The sequence below is a fragment of the Kwoniella dendrophila genome, chromosome 7 (genome assembly GCF_036810415.1).
Source record: "Kwoniella dendrophila CBS 6074 chromosome 7, complete sequence".
NCBI lineage: Eukaryota > Fungi > Basidiomycota > Tremellomycetes > Tremellales > Cryptococcaceae > Kwoniella > Kwoniella dendrophila.
Window position 1 is genome coordinate 114,585 of NC_089482.1, and position 15,356 is coordinate 129,940.

Below are 15,356 nucleotides of genomic sequence, written 5' to 3' on the forward strand. Positions count from 1 at the left end.
CACTTATAATCCCTTGACCTTATATTTCTCCCATCCAAGTCAAAATCGTCGATTACTTGTTCACTTGTTTACATATTGTTTAATATCTTTCCCAAGGACATGTCGTGCACTATAGTTACAAATACTTCTTCGTACATACATAGCCTCACTGACACAGATCTATATAGTAACATTGTAGTTGGATACAATCCACTTCTACTCAAGATGCGAGACGAAACATCCTAAAGGGTTGAGAATCTTGGATCATGTAAGCACTAAGAAGCGTTGATGTTATTGTACTTTAGACTAGAATCCGCCACACTTGTCGAGTTACCTAGCTATCACTTATTCTGATACTATACATGTGGTAATACATATAAAGCCTAGTATAGACACATCTAGACATATATGCATAATCATTATCCTCAATACAACACCGGGATAGAACAATGGATAGATGAATACTGTACTCGTTGGCTTAACAATTAGTGCTTACTGTATATGAACCCCATTTTTCTCCTTGTTTTCCCTTTGTTCCGATTCTCCTTTCATTTGTTGATCATCCCTTTCAATAGTGAGAAGTAACAGGGAGATAAGTGTACATTGGGGCTAACCTTTGTCCTTTCGAGCATAGAAAGGTCTCAACCGAGAATAGATATACATGAGAATGTCATGTACAGTATAAATAGGAGGAATAACGAATAGAACATCTTTGAACCACTACTTCGTTGATTCTGATTATCTTGTAGCTTATTTCATTACAGACATAACAAGTGAGATTATTTTCATTGAATTCAATTTCTTCGCGTCTTGCTTTACAACATCGAGAAGTACTGAACAACTTTATTCGATACGATAGTCATGACTTTCTCTACTAAATTAACATTATTTTCAGCCTTGATGACTCTACTTCCCTTTGTCACTCTTACCGGAGCTGCAGATTCTACAGTAAAGATCAAAATTTCCGAATATACGCATTGGCAATCTTCCTATAATACAGATATGGTTTTTGCTGATGAAAGGGATATCACTTTCTCAGAAGAAGATATTAAAAAAGGTGAAAATGAACAAAAGTTTTTCTGGATTGGTTATAAACATCTTGACACTTTTCAAATGAAACCAAGGTGGAATATGTCAGTATGTATCTGATTTTTTTTTCTGCTCCCACATGTACTACTTTATCATAATTTATAGCGTACGATTATAACCTTTAATTTTACAATACTGTACTGATTCTTATCTTATTCACTTACATGCTTTTCTTAAAATTTTTGTAGTGTTACGTTAAAGTTGATAAACCATTAGAAGAACAAATTGAATTTACACTTCGTGATGAAAATAAAGCAGGATTTATAGGTAATAAAGATACTCCAGCTCAAATTTGGTGTCCTCAAGAGGAAGCGAAATGTTATTTGAAAGATGAAAAATGTGAAGGTGTTGATGTTATTCCAATTGTTGATTCGGTAAGTATTGTTTATGTTTAATTAAGTTGAAAGACTGTAAGCTTATCGTATGCTGTATGCCCTCCTTTTTAATTTGAATTCTGTGTATAGCGAATCAAATGATCTTCGATATCCCCATGACGAATCGGAATTCATTGACAGATATACGTACTTAACCATACAAACATACCCACGAGTATCATTGTATGCATCTTTTTTTTTTCTGAAATATCTTAATCCGAGTTGAGAGATGATTTTAGTCGTTGATGAGCATAATTGGAGCAGCTTGATAGTTACGAAGCAAAGAAAGGAGGAGGTGAAGAAGCTCGATATAGTAGATAAGGTGATTGGAGTCCTTATGTTCTAAAAAAAACAAGACGTTCCAATGAGTTGGAAAAGATGTTCCCATTCTTCTCTTTCAGATGTTTCTGTGTTCGCAGTGTCTAACTGATGGAGAAACAGATATCACATGTAGAAGTTATACATTGCATTTATAGTCATGGTATATCATGTACAATCTTTGCTCATCATTTACCGGTAAGGCTTAGCCAAGACTCGCCCAGTAAGATCAAAAACATAAGCGTTATCCTTACAACCACCAAAGTGATCAAGATCATCACATTGTTTGAACATATCGTCGTTTCCACTATCATTTTCATCTATTTCACCTTCTCCAGTTTTCAGCTCAAACCAATCCATGGTCCAGCCATCTACGAAAGAAGTTAAAATATTGGAAGATTTATTAGAAGGCTAACTCAAAGTTGATTTCGAATTTAACGAGATTGTATAACGTCATGAGATTCCACTTACAAGCTACGTGTACTAATTCTCCAACCGAGAGTGATGGCATTCGGAAAGAATTTTCTAGGTTATGCCTATTCGTTACTGGTGCTCGTATGATGAAAGGTATACCTGCATTTTGAGGTGGAGTGAAACGGATAAAAGAGCCTCCAACGTTCTCAACGCTAGCGTGGAATGATTTAATTTAGTAACCGTTCATAATACGTACAGGTCGGAGTGGTGTAAGACAGATCGCTTGACTTACTTGAATCTATTACATTTGAATAGCTATTGTGCATTTGACCCATCAGCTGCCTCGAACATATACAGGACCATATTTCACTTACATGCCTCAATTCATTTGCTTTCAGCTGGAATTCGATGCCCCGGAATATCGATTTCCACACATCGTATTCCCTTTTGCCCAAGCGGAATATCCCTATGGTGTAGGTGTATGCATCAGCGCCCGCCCTTGCCGTCATTGTATGACCCCATAGTCGACTTACTCGATTGATCAGCGGATCGATCGGTATCTGTTACAGATTCCCATTTTCCATCTATCAATTTCATAGGTTGATTAAATTCATCTATTGGTCTCCATCTTGCAGTTTCTTGAACATCTTCCATAGCTGGGAATAATTTACTAATCAATTCTTGTGGAAGATTCAACTCTTTTGCGAAGATTCCTCTAATTTCTCTATGAGATTCCCATAGTTGTGGTGAATTCCTGAAAGCACTATTTGCATTACACATTTCTTTCACGAAAGGTAGAGCTGTACATATTTGAGTTGATGCTGATTGAGCTATGTTCAATCTGACTGCCAAGGTTTTAGGTTGATATGGTTCTACAGCTGGTGAAGTAGGTGGAGGTAATGCTGATAACAATTCGATAGCCAAGGCATATTCACCTAGGGAAAAATTGCGTTAGCGGTCTTGCATTGACGATAAAGTAACGGCCGGTTTACATGTGGTGTTTTATTTGCAGATTCATAGGCGTTGTCTTCGGGGAAAGAAAAGACGCTCACTCACCTAAACACATTTGCAAAGAATATGGATACCTTCTTCCCAAATCTTTTTCCTCCAACATAGCTTGTTCAAAAGCAAGCACTATAATAATACTACCTATCAGTATAGCGCTGGCAAAGACAATAAATTCAACATACCACTCACTCTGAGTATATAAAGAATCTCCATATAGATTATCACGTTCGTCTGGATTCAAAGCAAGTCCAGCAAAAGCAGCTTCAAATGCGTTATCTAATTCTATTTCTTCTAAAGGTTTGTTGAGAAGTAACTTCATTTCCCTTGACACATTGGTAGATTCGCTCCAAGATTTATCCTAGTATTTCATATTAATAGATTAGCTGTCAGACATGCACTCAATCATCCGCTTGATGAAAAAATTGCAACGAAAAAAAAAGGATGATTCACCAAACTCAATTTGACTAAATCTTCTCCTGGTCCACCAGCCCAAAGTAATCTAAGTGATACTTTAGTTTCTTCAACTAACAATTTAGACAAATGCCTTATCCATTCTATATGCTTTCCCATTTCTAAACCACCTGTTTTGACTGTTGATGGTTCCAGAGCATCTATACGATCTAAAGCTTCTTTCATCTCTAAAGCATATATATAACAGTTGAAATTTGTAATTAAAGGTCTGAGAACAGCATAAGTGTCACGTAAATCTGCATCAAGAGGAGGGAGTGAACAGCTTGGATGTATCGGTATATTGGTAAGACTATTGACAGTTCAGGACACTTAGCTCAGATCATGTTGATATGATATGGAATTTTGCTTACTCACTTGAACTCGAGCTCATCCTGGATAAATTGTGCGGTAGCTCCTGGATCAGCCCTCAAGGTATACATCTTTCCATGCCAATAATCCTGGACAGATTCTATCACTGTTAGCAGATGACCCAATTTATATGCTGGTGACGAAAGGCCAAGCAGTTCCGCGGCTGAGTATTTATGTCATGGTAAGCGAAAGCTAATGAGAAATATCTCTGACTATAATTTACCACCTCGTTGTGAGTTCCATGATACTTCACCAGCGACACTATCATGCGTTGGGACTGCTATGTTCGCAGCCTCCGATCTTGAGATTGACTGAGTGCCTGTCTAATGCAGAGTATGTTCATCAGACTTAAGGCCATTTGTTTGAGCTGGAGAGACACAGAGACGTATTTAGGTTAGTACTTACTTGCCGAAGTTCCTTAGCCCAATCGGGGAAAGCACCAACGATTTTGGTCAGATCTGTCATTTCTACCTTCTTCTTTACAGCATGCGGATTGCAATTCTAGAAAACAACTTGGATGTTCCGATGAAAGAGAGAAACAAAATGAAAACAAAGTTGAAGGTGGAATTAACATGCTCGGTTCATGGGATGTGGAGGATTATGCTTTGTTTTCCGGCGGAAAGCATATGAAACGAAATCAAAAAAACGTGAAACAACCGATCCAAACAAGGGAAAACAAACACTTTGGAATATTGAATATGAACATATGCATGTAGATTTAGGTGATTCAAGTATGAGTACACATCTCCCTTCAATAAAACAATAATGTATCGTCTTTGCGATCAATCATCTTGCTTGACCCGTTCGAACCATTCAAGTGACCAGCCGTCTACAAGAATAAATGACTCGTATCAGCAATCTTTCGCCTTTCAAACACCGAGTTTTTAAGGGATCGACACCGACCAAACGAATTTACATCTCCTTTTCAGCCTTTCTCCAAATGCTCTATACTTGATTGCATGTAGTGTAATTTCAGGATGCGGTCTATGTTCACTGAAAGGTCTTCCAGCATTATTTGGGGGTACAAATCTAATTATTGAGCCGCCCACCTCATCAATCCTATAGATTGTGTAAATAGTCAGCTTGACCAAATTTGCGAAGCACAATGAATCACCAAGGATTAGAACTTACCGGAATCCAATCCGTTTCATGAGCTATATGACAATATGTCAGAATCGTCAATTACTCATCTCAAGTCTTATGACGAGAAGTGAACACACCTTGTATATATCGGCCCATTTGACTTGACCTTGACCTGCAACTTCTTCAGCTGCGCTGAACAAACGCCGAACCAGTTTCAATTGCTTATTGTTTACCGCAAATTTACCACCTGGGATATCATGGTCAGGAAGAGTGATTTCCGTTACGTCCATCACTTCCACAGATTCATCAGGAACAGCTTCTACCACTTGAGCTTCAGTGCCGCTTGCGATATTGGGTCTTGTTTTTACCTTATTCCTTGGAGAATGGTCGGACTGGGATTGCAAGTACGAATGACCTGGTCGTGTGAAGCCATCGTTGTCGTCAAATATAGGAAGTTGGAGTTGAGGCTTGTTGACAATTGGGGGATTCCATCGAGCCAATTCTCGCTTTAAATCGAATAACAGATAGAGATCCTTTCCATAAGTCCGTTTAGCATATATATTCCACTGATTCCATAATCGTTCACCTAAGTCCTTTTGGATTTCACGGAGACACTCGAATTCGTGACTAGCTGGTGTACGATATTCAAAAATCTTCTCTATCATCTTGATTTGAGGTTCGAGTCCAGCAATGAAATTGATGTTCATACCTTTCTTCAGCAGAATACCACCTTTGGTGATAGTGCCAGTAGAAAGAATAAAATCGTTGATCATCGCTTTTTCTCCTATGTTGAAGTAATTATTAGCTATATTCCCTCATAGTCCACAAGAAAGCTTGTCATGCTCACCGATCAAACGTTGCATATGGTTCCCAATCATTCGTAGCCATTCCGGATGATCTTTGACACCTTGTTCAAACTCTAGTTCTGCGGAACGATGAACATTATGCAGCAATGTGATCAGCTTCATCACCGCATAGAGTAGCGTCTGTTCAAACTTACGAGATCGGCGATACGATTCCTGCTTCTTCTCATTTTTATAAGGTAGTTCGCATATACCGGCCAGTAAAAAGTCTAAATACGAGGATTCTCTTAAGCCTATACTGCTCGGTTTAAGGTAATATAACAGCTTTTCAGGATAACAATCAAATCTTTTGAAAAAGGGAGTATCCTAGCAAGGGGAATAACATGTATCATCAGTCAAAATGACAAGGCGGCGAACGAACTCACATCATATGGTTCTACGAGGTTCCTACCTCTTCCAGTAGCAAAAGCGACTTGTAGCGCTTTTGTTACAATCATTTCAAGGTGTAAGACTTTGAACTGCAATTTCGCCCACTCGTCTCGAATGAGACCAGGTGTCATTACCTGTAGAGTCGCCTTTTGACCTCCTTCTGCTAGACCATGATCTTTCAATCGTTGTAATGTAGCTTTGATATTGTGCCAGAAACAGTAACCCTCGAAAACATCTCGCACCCTTCTATTGAGTATAATAGTATGGGGATGATTGATATCTTCAAGATCTTGCCAGAACTGTTTTGCGACTAGGCTATATATAGTGTATGATATCACAGGCTAAATCAATAAAGGACACAAATAGCTAAGAAAAACGTAGATTCAACTTACACGGGTTCGGAAATCTCTCTTATATGCATGTTGAAAGCCTCAGGTTGTGTATTCCATTCTATAATTTGACTATGCCAATAGTCTATGCAGGATTCTGCTACCATCATAGCCTCCTTCAAGGAAAACGGCGGCAGTCTAGATCCAGCAGTTTCTGCGGCTGTACAAGAGGGTAAGAATATTTAGCTAAAGCACTAGATGTTGCATTTGAGGAGGTTTGATGGGTGAGATGATAGACGTTGACTGACCTGTACACCAAGCTGGCCAAGAATATCCAAAAGTCTTATCTCGTGTCGGAAAAGGCAACGCAATGTTTCTGGGACATCCTATTTTGAACTGATATATTGATCACATTCGTGTTGAGCTATCTATACAGACAGCGATTGAAAGGCTTGATGCAGTCTGGGTTTGAGGGTAAATGATTCACTTCATACATAGCCTCTTGCGCCCCAGCATTCTCAAGCTGTTCATCAGTCCATTGCTCTGAGACATATCTACCAGCTCTTTTACAAGCCGTTTCTTCCATCTTTATAATGTTCGGAACACCATCTTCGTCTATATCCCATATCCAATCATGTGCCTAGGCAGAAAATGTCAGTCCTAGGGGTTTGGAAGCTTGATACTTCTGTATTTCACTTACCTCTTGAACGAGGTCCGGCCATTGTTTGGGAGGTGCAAAGAGAGAGGTAAAAGGATCTTTGTTTAAAACGAGTGAAGAGTCGCAAGACATAGTGTTCTTTGCTGAATCAAACTAAAAGTTTTGCGCGAGGAGTAACGTCACAATCAGTCAAGCATGGATGCTAATTTACAGAGTTCAAGTATTGAATATGACATTCCGCGCATACTGGAAATTTGATGGGAGAAAAATTGTTTTCATTACAGCTACCATAACAAATAGTGATTGATTGACTGGCTGGTTGATTGGATTATGGTGTATTTTTGATGGATTGATGGATTGATGGATTGATGGATTGATGGGTAGTTGACTGTACCCGTTGAATTAATCCCAAACTGATGTAATATACTTGAACACTTCTCATCGTTACCTTCCCCTTTTGTGCAGCACTTCTCCAAGTACGCTTCTCCAGTTGTAATGTGTTAGTATCCTAGTCCCATCTTCTGGTAGATCACAGCTACTGTATGACAGGAGGTTACATACAAATATGTTTCTTGCTAGGTCGACGACGGATGCGAACTTGATTGACAGAATAATCTTATGGAGCGCAGGTGAAGAATGGGGAAAGGGATCGCTTAGCTTTATTCCGAGCTACATTTCCGATGGAAGTAAGCGTATCGTAAGAGGGGTTAAGCATATCATTCTCGGTAAGAACTTGCGTTCTAATTTCGATTCCTGTTTTTACTCTTATCTATCCCTCTTCCACAAATAGTCAGCACTTCGTTATACATGATGCCGCTCAATACCACATTCACGTACTTTTATCATTCTCATTCAACACAATCGACGATCAGGAGCAATTCTAACCAGATCGTCAACCGAATAACCTGACTTTTTTCGTTGTTTCTCTCACGGCAAAATGATAGATTCAACATGCTACACACTTACTCTACGCTTATAATCCTCTTGCCGAAACTCTTCTGCCTGAAATCAAGAATATGCTAAAAAAGTTTAGGTTTCAGATTCTTCCAGTACCCATATCTCACTTACATCTCCGATAACAAGCCCATTGACGTAGATAGCGGTTGATGAAAAAGTCGATCAACGGCCATTGACTTCTATAAGGTGATCTCAAAATGAATAGGAAATGTCAAGTATCACTAATTGATAATCTGCAATTAAGATCCTTCGATTGGTAACAGCCCTAATTAAAAGACGAATGTAATCATAGCTCAATGATGTTCACTCAGGGTCATCGAATTGGATCCATCAAATATTCGAAAGCAAATTGGGGGAATATCGTATGCTAAAAAGGAAAAGGGAAAAGGAAAAGGAAAGACTCAACAAGAAGTAAGATAACACTCAACCATATTTGTATATTCCTCATGCCTATTCTCTGTTGCCTTAATCGATTCAACATGGACAACCACGGATCAACAAGCACAACTAGAAACGTAGATTATACGGTGTATGTTGCTCCTCTGAGAGAATGGCATCCCCTGTTACCTGAAGTACGTTCCTCGTATATATTCTACAAGAATAGTAGCATCTCATCTTCCTATTCCTTTACACCCTGTGGTCGAGATATGAAACCGTCTTAGCTGACCTTTACGCTTATTTGCAGTATATCCAATGGTGTTGGAAAAGGAATAAGAACGGTCAAGCCAACCAAAGGAAATTACGCCTTTCCCTCAAGTCGGCTGAGCAAAATTTGGCGTTATATGATCTGAGCACAACAGATCTACGGGGAATGGTTTGAGGAATTTTTTTAGATCTGTAAGCATCTCTAGTGTTTCTTTCTCACACCTCTACAACCTATTCAAGTCGAAGGTGATCGTTTTTCTAGAAATGCTAATATCAATTGATTTTTCTAATTCTAGGCTGGGTATGCCAAAAGTATCAATTCAAACATTCCTAGACCTATCAAGGGCGGTTTCTCTTTTGGGTATAGCTGGTTAGCCTATTCTCAAGGTAAGTTTAGATTTATTGCTTTCCGATTAAATACCTTTGACTAATGTACATATTCAACCCGATTTGCTCCACCTTACAAAAATGGTAAACCATTCAACTATCATCGACCTCATCCCGCTGTGACTTTGGATAGTTATCAACACAGAGCTTTCGCATGGATCTTAATCAAGAATTGTAAGTTCGTTGAAACACACCATATTTGAGAAAAGGCATAGAACTGCAAGTATGTGTGTTAAGTATATTGCTAATTTTCTTAGATGGCTGGTCTATCACATCTTTCGAGAGAACAGCTCAGCAAGTTTAATATCGTCGTAGTAACGGTACATAACGGTATCTCCCAAGATTTTCTTTATGATTATACTCTTACTTTTCTTTTCGATTAATTATCCCATATATGTATATGCATCTATATAATCTATTTATTCGGTATAACTTTGATTCCCCTTCTTTTCCTCCATAAGGTCAATCCGTCATTCCACAATTTCCTATCAGTTCCACTTGGAGGTACGAGTTGCATCGTTACGCCCAAAGATTCAACTTCGTAGTTTCTATGTTCATCATCGAAGAATAACTAAAATGTGATGGTATAAAATCTATTAGCGAACATGCCAATAGAGCAACTTGAGCAGGTCTTGAATCAACAGTGGATTCAATATGACACAACCTTGACACCTACCATTTGATCATATGGTATACCAGTTTTTCTATGTATCTCCTTAAAATGCCTTAATTTCGAGCCTAAATCACCCAACAAGATAGATTAGAATTGTTTCAATGATCCATTTCCAGGTTGATCGAATTGCGCCGGCGATGAATTCTTACCAGGGTAAATTTCCATCTATAGTCAAAGAATTTATCAGCTTATACACCTCAACCATCAGTAAACTTAGATAAAGCTGAACGACTAACCGTATTGAAATACGTTATTGCCCTTATATGATCCCCTCCTTCTTGATCAGGTAACAATAACATTCCTAATGCTTCTCGAGCTCTGCCAACATATTAATATTGTTGTTATCAATAAGGTCAGATGAGTGAGACTTTTATTGGGATATGTATACAAGTGATAAAGCTCACAATTCAGGTGCACTAGTTCTTGAAGCTGCTGCTATATGTATTCTTCGCCTTTTCAGTTCAGCCAGTATAGAAGGTACTTCTCGATAGAAAGATAAATCTTGCCCTCGACTATAGGAATGATTTAAGTCAACTTCCTTAAATGTATTTGATTATGAATACGCAGAAGCAGTTGATAAATGATAAAAAAAGGGAAGAGCTTACCGGTCGACCAACTGATTCAACACATCACCCTTTCTTTTAATCGGCGGACTTGTATGCGTCTATGATAATAGAGCATGTTGATCAGTCTGTAGATATTTTTTTTTTTTTGATAGCTAGTATCTATACACTACTCACATCTATCCATAGATCCCATAACGTATAGCTAGGCTCATACCCTGTCAGTTAATGAACTTTTGAAATTACCACAAAAGATTTGTCAAACTCACTCCAAATCAAAAGCAACTAATAAAGGCCAAGCGTCAGGATCCTCTTCTGACAATTCTCTATACCCTCCTACAGGTTCAGGCGTCACAACTCTACTTTTCCTAGGCATGTCTATCGAGCAGTAAACTATTGATATAATCAAGCATCGAGTACAAAACAATCAAATCATTCTTAGTTACTTTGCTTCACCATAAAATTCACGTCGGTCGCTTTGATACTTTTTCCAGTAGTAGTAGATACAAGCGGTGATATCCGTTAATCCGTACGTCATTCTTCATACATTTGATCTACCTCCACTTTCCCACGGACTAACCTGTAAGGTAATGTTGATCCCCGGCATCGGCATCCAGGTACAGTCACTAAGATACAGTATAGATTGATAACCGGAGATATCCCAAATATCAAATAACTTCCCACCTGCTTCTTACCACTTACCACTTACGGATAATCATACAGTAATATTATCATCTCATCATACCTCGATACTCCACCTCATAGATAGGTGTATATATATATGTATATATAGATCAACCAATCCAAACGTAACCAAAATAGACAATACCTTCTTCCCCTTCATCTAAATATCTCAATTATATCACTCATATTTTATACCAAACAAGTTCAACATATCCCTTGAAACATCACAATGTCCACTGAAGAAGTCCAGAAACGTGTGTTATGATTTCATCCAACCTATCTGCTTGTAAGACTGCTATCGTGATACTGATATTGTTTTCATTTCGCTAGCTGTCGATGCTCCTGTTCCTGTAGAGGAAAGAGAACCTGAAGCTGAATACGATGTGAGTTACCAATCTTATCATCAATAAACAAATAGTATCAGGTAGTCGAACCTATTCCTAGTATACCGTTTTGACAGTCTTTCCACAATGTTCCCCATTGTTTTGAACCCAATTCAATGGAAACCTTACTGATCAGACTATGATTTCCGTAGGAAAGTAAAGATGCTCCAGCAGAAGAAGCAGATGCAGTCGACGCTGAACAAGAAGAAGATCAAGTTGATGATGGTGATGATGATGGAGTAGAAGAAGAAGGAGATGATGATGAAGATGACGATGACGATGATGAAGAGGATGAAGATAGTGAAGATGCTATTGATCATAAGCAGGTTTTAAGTGATATGTACTATGTAAGTTCACCTGCATCAATCTGCGTTCATAATGTTTAAGGACAAGGCAGGGCAATGAGATTTCGAAGGAAATAATAGCAGAACTGATATTACGTTTTCTTTTTCCTTTTCTTATGCCTTAATCATTTCAAATAATCAGAATCAACAACCAGAAAATGACGAAGATGATGGAGATGCTCAAGTAGAAGAAGAAGAGGAAGAAGATTATGAAGATGAAGAAGTATATGATGAAGAAGAAGAAGAGGAGGACGAAGGAGAAGAAGAAGAGAATGATGATGATGCTACTCCTGCAGGAGAAGAAGAAGAAGAAGAACCCGTAGCTGTTGGAAGTAAACGAAAAGCTGAACAAGGTGTTGAAGGTGATGAGGCAGATGCTAAAAGAGTCAAAGCATAAATTAAAAGAATCGAGAAAAAAAGTTCAGTTGTATTTAGTATGCGAATTACCATGAAAACGAAGAATGCAAAGAATGCGAAATCGTTGCTTATGGATCTCTTAAATCGATCCACTTTGCTCTTAGGTTGGAAATCCCATCTCAATCAATGATTGTTACTTGTATCTGGGAAGAATGCATATCAAAGGCGACTTCATCTATGCAAATATCTATTATATCTTCTCTATCATTTCTAATGAAATTTCCTGATAATCTAGTTCTACTAAGAGTTTAAAATCTATTTTTGTAATTTCAAACCCATTTCCCAAAAAGCACTTTCTAATCTAACGCATTCATGCCATATATGAGTTAATTGAGTTAATCTTGTTTCTGATGGTGGATTTTCTGCTACTCTACGTTCTAGGTTTTCTACAAGTCATAATATTCAAAAATATACATCAGTCGATATTACTTCTCCTTCATCAAACTTCACGTGTATGCGGGAGGAAGACTCATATTTTGCATGGTGAAAAGTGTAAAGATCTTAACTTGACTTACCTATACCTCTTTCAACAGCATTTAAGAAATCTTTCCCACTATAATCTTCCATCCATCTTTTATACAAATTACCTTCCAAAACAGCTTCACCTTTATCGACCTGTTTCTTTAACCATAAACCAACTTCACCATAACCAACTAAACAAGATGCAACAGACATGTATAAATCTAATAAATCACCTTGTGTACCTACATCTATAACATATCTTGCATATGCTGCACATGGTGCTGATTCAGGTGTTTTTTCTAATTCTTCTAATGTTATTCCAAATGATTCGCAATACTAAGAAAAAAAGTGAAGAGTCAAGAAAAAAAACTTGGTTTTAGCGAGTTAAGTTTGAAAAGATCGTAGAGAAATTGAATTGATTTCGCTCACAGCTACATGCATTTGAGATTCTCTAGCTACGTGAGAAGCAATATCGGTAAAAGCTGATATATCTTCAAATGAATCGGCTTTGTATGCTCCCAATGCATGTGCACGTGCGTCTACAACAAGTTTTCCAGAATAATTCAATGTCAGTTTGAGCAATTGTGTAGCCAGATAACCAAAACAGTAGATAGCACTCATTAACTTACAATGCTTCAGGTAATGATAATCCTGCTTGATGTAATGCTCGAAGCATTCTCGAGGTAATGTACCTTTTCCAAGTTGGACTACAAAGGGATGTTGTACCTATATTTCAATATGATCCTGATTGTCAACTTAGTTCCCTTCCATATGCGCCTACTTATCGCAAATCTGCGGGCGGCTTGAGGGAAGTATCACCTACATATGATTTCCATAATGGTAAATTCGACTGTATCAAGTGCGATAAGAAAGGATGAGGATTATGTTTGGTTGGTCTAGCGATCCCATTCCGTAAAGCATTAGTCTCACCAACTTTCGAATGATATAAGGCATGGATATAGATATGAGCATGACACTCACGGTGGTAATGTTCGTTTTACACTAAGATGGGAATGATTTAAAGGTCCATGACCTTGTCCAAATGGTGTCGCTGAAGCGATTGCTGATTGAGTATACGCTATAGCTCTTTTGAACATTCTAAAATTCCAATCATCTATTAGACAGATTGAAGGTAAGGTAAGGAAACCAAACAATTTAGACCAAATGACCATGTATATAATCTAATTGAGGCGATCTTCGAAAAAGAAAATGAATAAACAATGGGAAAAGACTTACCTGGACCTTCTCTTGATTCAGTAGCGTATGTACAAGCTATAGCAGTACTTAAAGTACATCCAGTACCATGTGTATTTTTACTCTCAATCTTTTTATTTACAAATAAGCATTGAATTTCACCTTTATTAACTAAAATATCAACCACTAAATTATCTTGGTGTTGTTGTTGTTGAATTTCAATATATTTTGAAAATAATGATAATACTTCAATATCATCTGAATCTTCATCACTTTGTTCCCAAATTATTTTATATTTTCCTTTTAAATTTAATAATTCTTGACGTTTAATAGATGAATGTCCACCTTTTAATAAAACTGTAAATGCTCCAGTTTTTAAATTAGTTTCTTTTGCTAATAATATCATTTCTTCCAAGTTTAAATTGTTGTTGACATTATTGCTACCATTAGAGGTAGAGTTGAATTTTGATTTTAATTTTGAATAATTTGTAAGTTTAATAGCTTCAGGTATATTTGGTGTAAAATGATTTATTGAAGGATATAATTCTTTTAATGCTTCAATTGCATCTTCAGGTAATAATGTATGTCCAGAAGTTGAAATCATAACTGGATCTAAAATATTAATTGTATTTAAATTTTTTAATTCTTTTGCTATTGATTTTATAATTGATGCATTTGTAAGCATTCCTATTTTTATACATGTTGGTATATCATCTGAGATTACTGATTTTAACTGAATATGGAAAATGATTAGCGATAAATCCTTGGGGACACCTTCTATCTGTCCTATGATGGATTATCAAAACTCACCTGCTGAACTACAAATTCTGCTGGAACTTCATGTACAGCTTGAACACCTTGTGTATTTTGAGCTGTTAATCCAGTTAAAACTGATGAACCATAACATCCGAAAGCTTCTATCGTTTTCAAATCAGCCTAGATGAACAGTTTACAATTGATCAGCGAGTCATAGTAGAAAATCGCATAAAGCTGAATTACCTGTATACCTGCACCACCGCTTGAATCACTTCCTAAATATCAGTTTTCTGATTAGCTGTTCCATATCCGACATGCTAGATGACTGATTGACTTACCTGCGATAGTCAAGATATGATGTTTCTTCCTACTCTCAAGCGATAATTTCGAAGGAGCCATTTTTGAGATACAAATAGGAAGAAGTCCTCTATGCACCGTTACGATGTATTATAAGATGAACGCCAGAATCAAGAGTCTTGAACCTCTGCATCTACAGTATACTTTATTTAAGCTTGTTTGGAAATATCTTAGTATCTTAGTATCTTACTTTTGCTCCGTTCATACGGGATCTCCGCCGGTTATTAGCGT

General features: G+C 37.5%; 7 protein-coding genes across 7 annotated transcripts; 3 read left to right on the forward strand and 4 right to left on the reverse strand.

Moving 5' to 3' along the window:
- Positions 1–840: 840 nt before the first annotated feature.
- L201_005284 (uncharacterized protein) lies at positions 841–1,463 on the forward strand (the record flags this gene model as incomplete). The annotated part of the gene is made up of 2 exons (XM_066221017.1): positions 841–1,116; positions 1,257–1,463. The coding sequence occupies 2 exons, from the start codon at positions 841–843 to the stop codon at positions 1,461–1,463; spliced, it is 483 nt and encodes a 160-aa protein (XP_066077114.1).
- Positions 1,464–1,952: 489 nt separating this feature from the next.
- L201_005285 (uncharacterized protein) lies at positions 1,953–4,466 on the reverse strand (the record flags this gene model as incomplete). Its single annotated transcript, XM_066221018.1, has 11 exons — positions 1,953–2,131; positions 2,232–2,386; positions 2,467–2,489; positions 2,549–2,640; positions 2,708–3,109; positions 3,231–3,308; positions 3,372–3,540; positions 3,633–3,942; positions 4,008–4,164; positions 4,225–4,324; positions 4,407–4,466. The coding sequence occupies 11 exons, from the start codon at positions 4,464–4,466 to the stop codon at positions 1,953–1,955; spliced, it is 1,725 nt and encodes a 574-aa protein (XP_066077115.1).
- A 317-nt stretch (positions 4,467–4,783) lies between these two features.
- L201_005286 (uncharacterized protein) lies at positions 4,784–7,435 on the reverse strand (the record flags this gene model as incomplete). Its single annotated transcript, XM_066221019.1, has 11 exons — positions 4,784–4,830; positions 4,918–5,060; positions 5,133–5,155; positions 5,222–5,868; positions 5,932–6,009; positions 6,085–6,253; positions 6,313–6,631; positions 6,709–6,865; positions 6,954–7,041; positions 7,133–7,285; positions 7,346–7,435. The coding sequence occupies 11 exons, from the start codon at positions 7,433–7,435 to the stop codon at positions 4,784–4,786; spliced, it is 1,914 nt and encodes a 637-aa protein (XP_066077116.1).
- A 1,304-nt stretch (positions 7,436–8,739) lies between these two features.
- On the forward strand, positions 8,740–9,080 carry L201_005287 (uncharacterized protein; the record flags this gene model as incomplete). The annotated part of the gene is made up of 2 exons (XM_066221020.1): positions 8,740–8,832; positions 8,946–9,080. The coding sequence occupies 2 exons, from the start codon at positions 8,740–8,742 to the stop codon at positions 9,078–9,080; spliced, it is 228 nt and encodes a 75-aa protein (XP_066077117.1).
- A 627-nt stretch (positions 9,081–9,707) lies between these two features.
- On the reverse strand, positions 9,708–10,904 carry L201_005288 (magnesium-dependent phosphatase-1; the record flags this gene model as incomplete). Its single annotated transcript, XM_066221021.1, has 8 exons — positions 9,708–9,863; positions 9,969–10,030; positions 10,115–10,130; positions 10,202–10,283; positions 10,370–10,477; positions 10,571–10,629; positions 10,706–10,733; positions 10,798–10,904. The coding sequence occupies 8 exons, from the start codon at positions 10,902–10,904 to the stop codon at positions 9,708–9,710; spliced, it is 618 nt and encodes a 205-aa protein (XP_066077118.1).
- A 537-nt stretch (positions 10,905–11,441) lies between these two features.
- Positions 11,442–12,336, forward strand: L201_005289 (uncharacterized protein; the record flags this gene model as incomplete). The annotated part of the gene is made up of 4 exons (XM_066221022.1): positions 11,442–11,466; positions 11,543–11,595; positions 11,748–11,942; positions 12,082–12,336. The coding sequence occupies 4 exons, from the start codon at positions 11,442–11,444 to the stop codon at positions 12,334–12,336; spliced, it is 528 nt and encodes a 175-aa protein (XP_066077119.1).
- A 275-nt stretch (positions 12,337–12,611) lies between these two features.
- L201_005290 (phosphomethylpyrimidine kinase) lies at positions 12,612–15,167 on the reverse strand (the record flags this gene model as incomplete). The annotated part of the gene is made up of 10 exons (XM_066221023.1): positions 12,612–12,742; positions 12,872–13,154; positions 13,248–13,357; positions 13,448–13,544; positions 13,642–13,714; positions 13,800–13,932; positions 14,055–14,745; positions 14,823–14,948; positions 15,012–15,043; positions 15,107–15,167. The coding sequence occupies 10 exons, from the start codon at positions 15,165–15,167 to the stop codon at positions 12,612–12,614; spliced, it is 1,737 nt and encodes a 578-aa protein (XP_066077120.1).
- Between the last annotated feature and the right edge of the window lie 189 nt (positions 15,168–15,356).